We start from the raw sequence: 2,613 nt of genomic DNA on the forward strand, positions 1-2,613 counted from the left end.
TCATCCACCACCTCTTCCCCTCCGGCCGCTATTGACTCCAAAGAACTCCGAATCCTTGCTTGTGTCCACTCTCAACGCGACGTTCCCGCCATCATCAACCTTATCGAAACTGTTCGAGGTGGAGGAACCAAAAAACTCACAACACTTAAATTGTATATAATGCACTTGGTTGAGCTCACCGAGAGATCATCATCAATCGTTCTGGTTCGGAGGTTTCGACGGAACGGGCTGCCATTTAGGAATCCGTTGAAAAGAAATGGAGGGAGTAGTGTGGCGGCATCGTTGATTGATGTAGCATTTGAGGCGTATGGGCAGCTTAGTAAAGTTAAGGTTAGGTCAATGACGGCGGTTTCAGCTATGGCGAGTATGCATGAGGATGTTTGTAACATTGCTGAGGAAAAAAAGGTAATTTTATTTGTTTTCAGATTATATGTGGATTAATTAACACTGGAAGATCAAATTGAGGGATATCAAGTTAGTGGTTTGCATAATCTTTAAGGTCTAGAATTACTTTACTTAGAAGCCTGTTGAGCTATCATGTTAAAAATTTCTTTACCTGAAAATTTAAATTATTGAATCAAAGCTAGCTAATCATTTATGTAAGCTTGAAACACAGATTCTATCTAGACAGTCCGCACACAAACATGATGACCTTAGCTATTCAGAGGCAGTGGAACTCTCCAAATTGTTTTCCGCCCTCCCACATGAATAGTTAAGAACAATCCGCTTTTATGCAGGCTGTTTTGATAGAATTTGAAGTCTTAGGCTCGTATAATACTTAAGTACTGGTGATGTAACCCATCATAAGTAAGTGTACTACAAATGGATATTGGATTGTTGAAAATGAAGCCATGATAGAATTGAAGTTTTGATGTGCACTTAAGTTTAAAAAAAAATTACCGAAATCTTAACATTACCATATTATATGTTCAGCAACATTGTAATTTATGCTAAGTTCTGGCGTCAACTCTGGTAAAACAAACTTGTTTATAGGTATCTATGCTGGTAGTCCCGTTCCACAAGCACAAGGCCATCGGAGTCCATGACACATCAACAATGGAGAATGTAGGTCATGCTTGGCGCCTCGTTAACCAAAAAATCCTAAAGGAAGCGCCATGCTCCGTTGGAGTCTTAGTAGACCGAAGCTTAGGAGGAGGGGAGCAGGTGGGCCCTGCTAAGCTGGCGAGGGAGGTGTGTGTGGTGTTCTTTGGTGGGCCTGATGACAGAGAGGCGCTCGAGCTGGCTGGGAGAATGGCGGAGCATCCTGGAGTTAGGGTGACGGTGGTGAGGTTTGTGGGGGAGGAGAGGAGGAGAGATGAGGAGAGAGCTGTTGTTATGTTGAGGCCTTCGCCAATGAAGTGTAAGGAGAGGAGTTATGCATTTTCGACTGCAACTATGGATCGCCAGAAAGAAAAGGTTTGTCGATTTATTTGCTTTATTTTATGTTTTTCAAGAATATTAGTTAAGGTTATTCTGCACCAAGTAGGTGTTTATCAGGAAGTATATATACACATTAGAAAAATTTTGAAAATTTGCTGAACTGCCTTCTAACATTTTCTTTTTTCGCAGTTGTTAATTTGATTGTTCGCTTTTAAATAATTTGGAAATCTCTACTCATTTTAAAATTATTTTTGGTGTATGAATTTAGACACTGTGTATTATAGTTCCATAGTCCACTACAGCTTATCATCACTTAACTTGGATGTGTTTGTAGATAGATTCATTTTTGAGTAATGAATAATGATGTTAAAGTTGTGTTAGCCAGTGTTATCAACTGTCTCACACAGTTGATTGTCTAGGATGAAAGATATAAACTAGACTTTGACATAAAAGATTTGTTCTGATTTTGCTGAACAAAAATCGGCTTCCGTCAGTTGTTTTCCTAGTGGTGTGGATTTAGATTAGATATCATTGCATGTAGTTTTGAGAATTTATGGCTCCCCTAAGCCAATTTTTTCTAGATGTAGTTTCATTGGACTTCAATTTTCTCGCAAATCGTGTAGTTCAATGATTTCATCACAAAGCTTCGCTAATTTTTGAACATTTATCATTCTTTTCCACATATTCGAAATTTATGAAAGTAAAGTGTCAGTTATTCAGACTGTGCTTCAAGCATCCATAAATTAGCTTACAGTTAAATTTTGATGCATTCGACTGTCAGAATCTTCAATGAAAGGAATGTTATTTAGAGGACCCAACTCAGAATCTTCTAATTTATATTCTAACATTTATAAAGTATATGATTTGTGAGAAAAAGGTCGTAAGTTATAGAATGCCTGAAATGATTCGTGGGAGTGGTTCTCAAATAAAAATGCGTAAGCCGAAAAGAAAAATTCTCTGCTTACGTCATACTAATGCTCACAGAATGCCTGTTTGTTTTGGCACTGAGATTCTTGAATAACAAGCTCACGCTCTGTCCCATTTGTTCTTCACCAGGAACTCGATGAAGAAGCAGTAACGACCTTCCAACAGAAAACAGAAGGCTCAGTACGCTACGAAGAAAGACCCGTCGGTAACGTCGTCATCAGAAACGTCCTGGATGCCGTGCTATCTATCGGCAAGAGCGGTGAGTATGAGCTCATCGTCGTCGGAAAGGGCCGGTTCCCGTCGTCA

At 39.3% G+C, this 2,613-nt stretch overlaps 1 protein-coding gene across 1 annotated transcript in view; it reads left to right on the forward strand.

The window, feature by feature from the left end:
- The window catches only part of LOC109850110 (cation/H(+) antiporter 20-like), a 23,381-nt gene that overhangs the window by 20,283 nt on the left and 485 nt on the right, over window positions 1-2,613 (forward strand). The window contains 3 exon segments of the mRNA XM_020420032.1: window positions 1-405; window positions 994-1,416; window positions 2,437-2,611. The exon segment at window positions 1-405 is cut by the window's left edge and continues 15 nt beyond it. Coding sequence (XP_020275621.1) covers window positions 1-405; window positions 994-1,416; window positions 2,437-2,611 — 1,003 coding nt within the window.

This window comes from Asparagus officinalis, chromosome 7 (assembly GCF_001876935.1).
Source record: "Asparagus officinalis chromosome 7, Aspof.V1, whole genome shotgun sequence".
NCBI classification, from domain to species: domain Eukaryota; kingdom Viridiplantae; phylum Streptophyta; class Magnoliopsida; order Asparagales; family Asparagaceae; genus Asparagus; species Asparagus officinalis.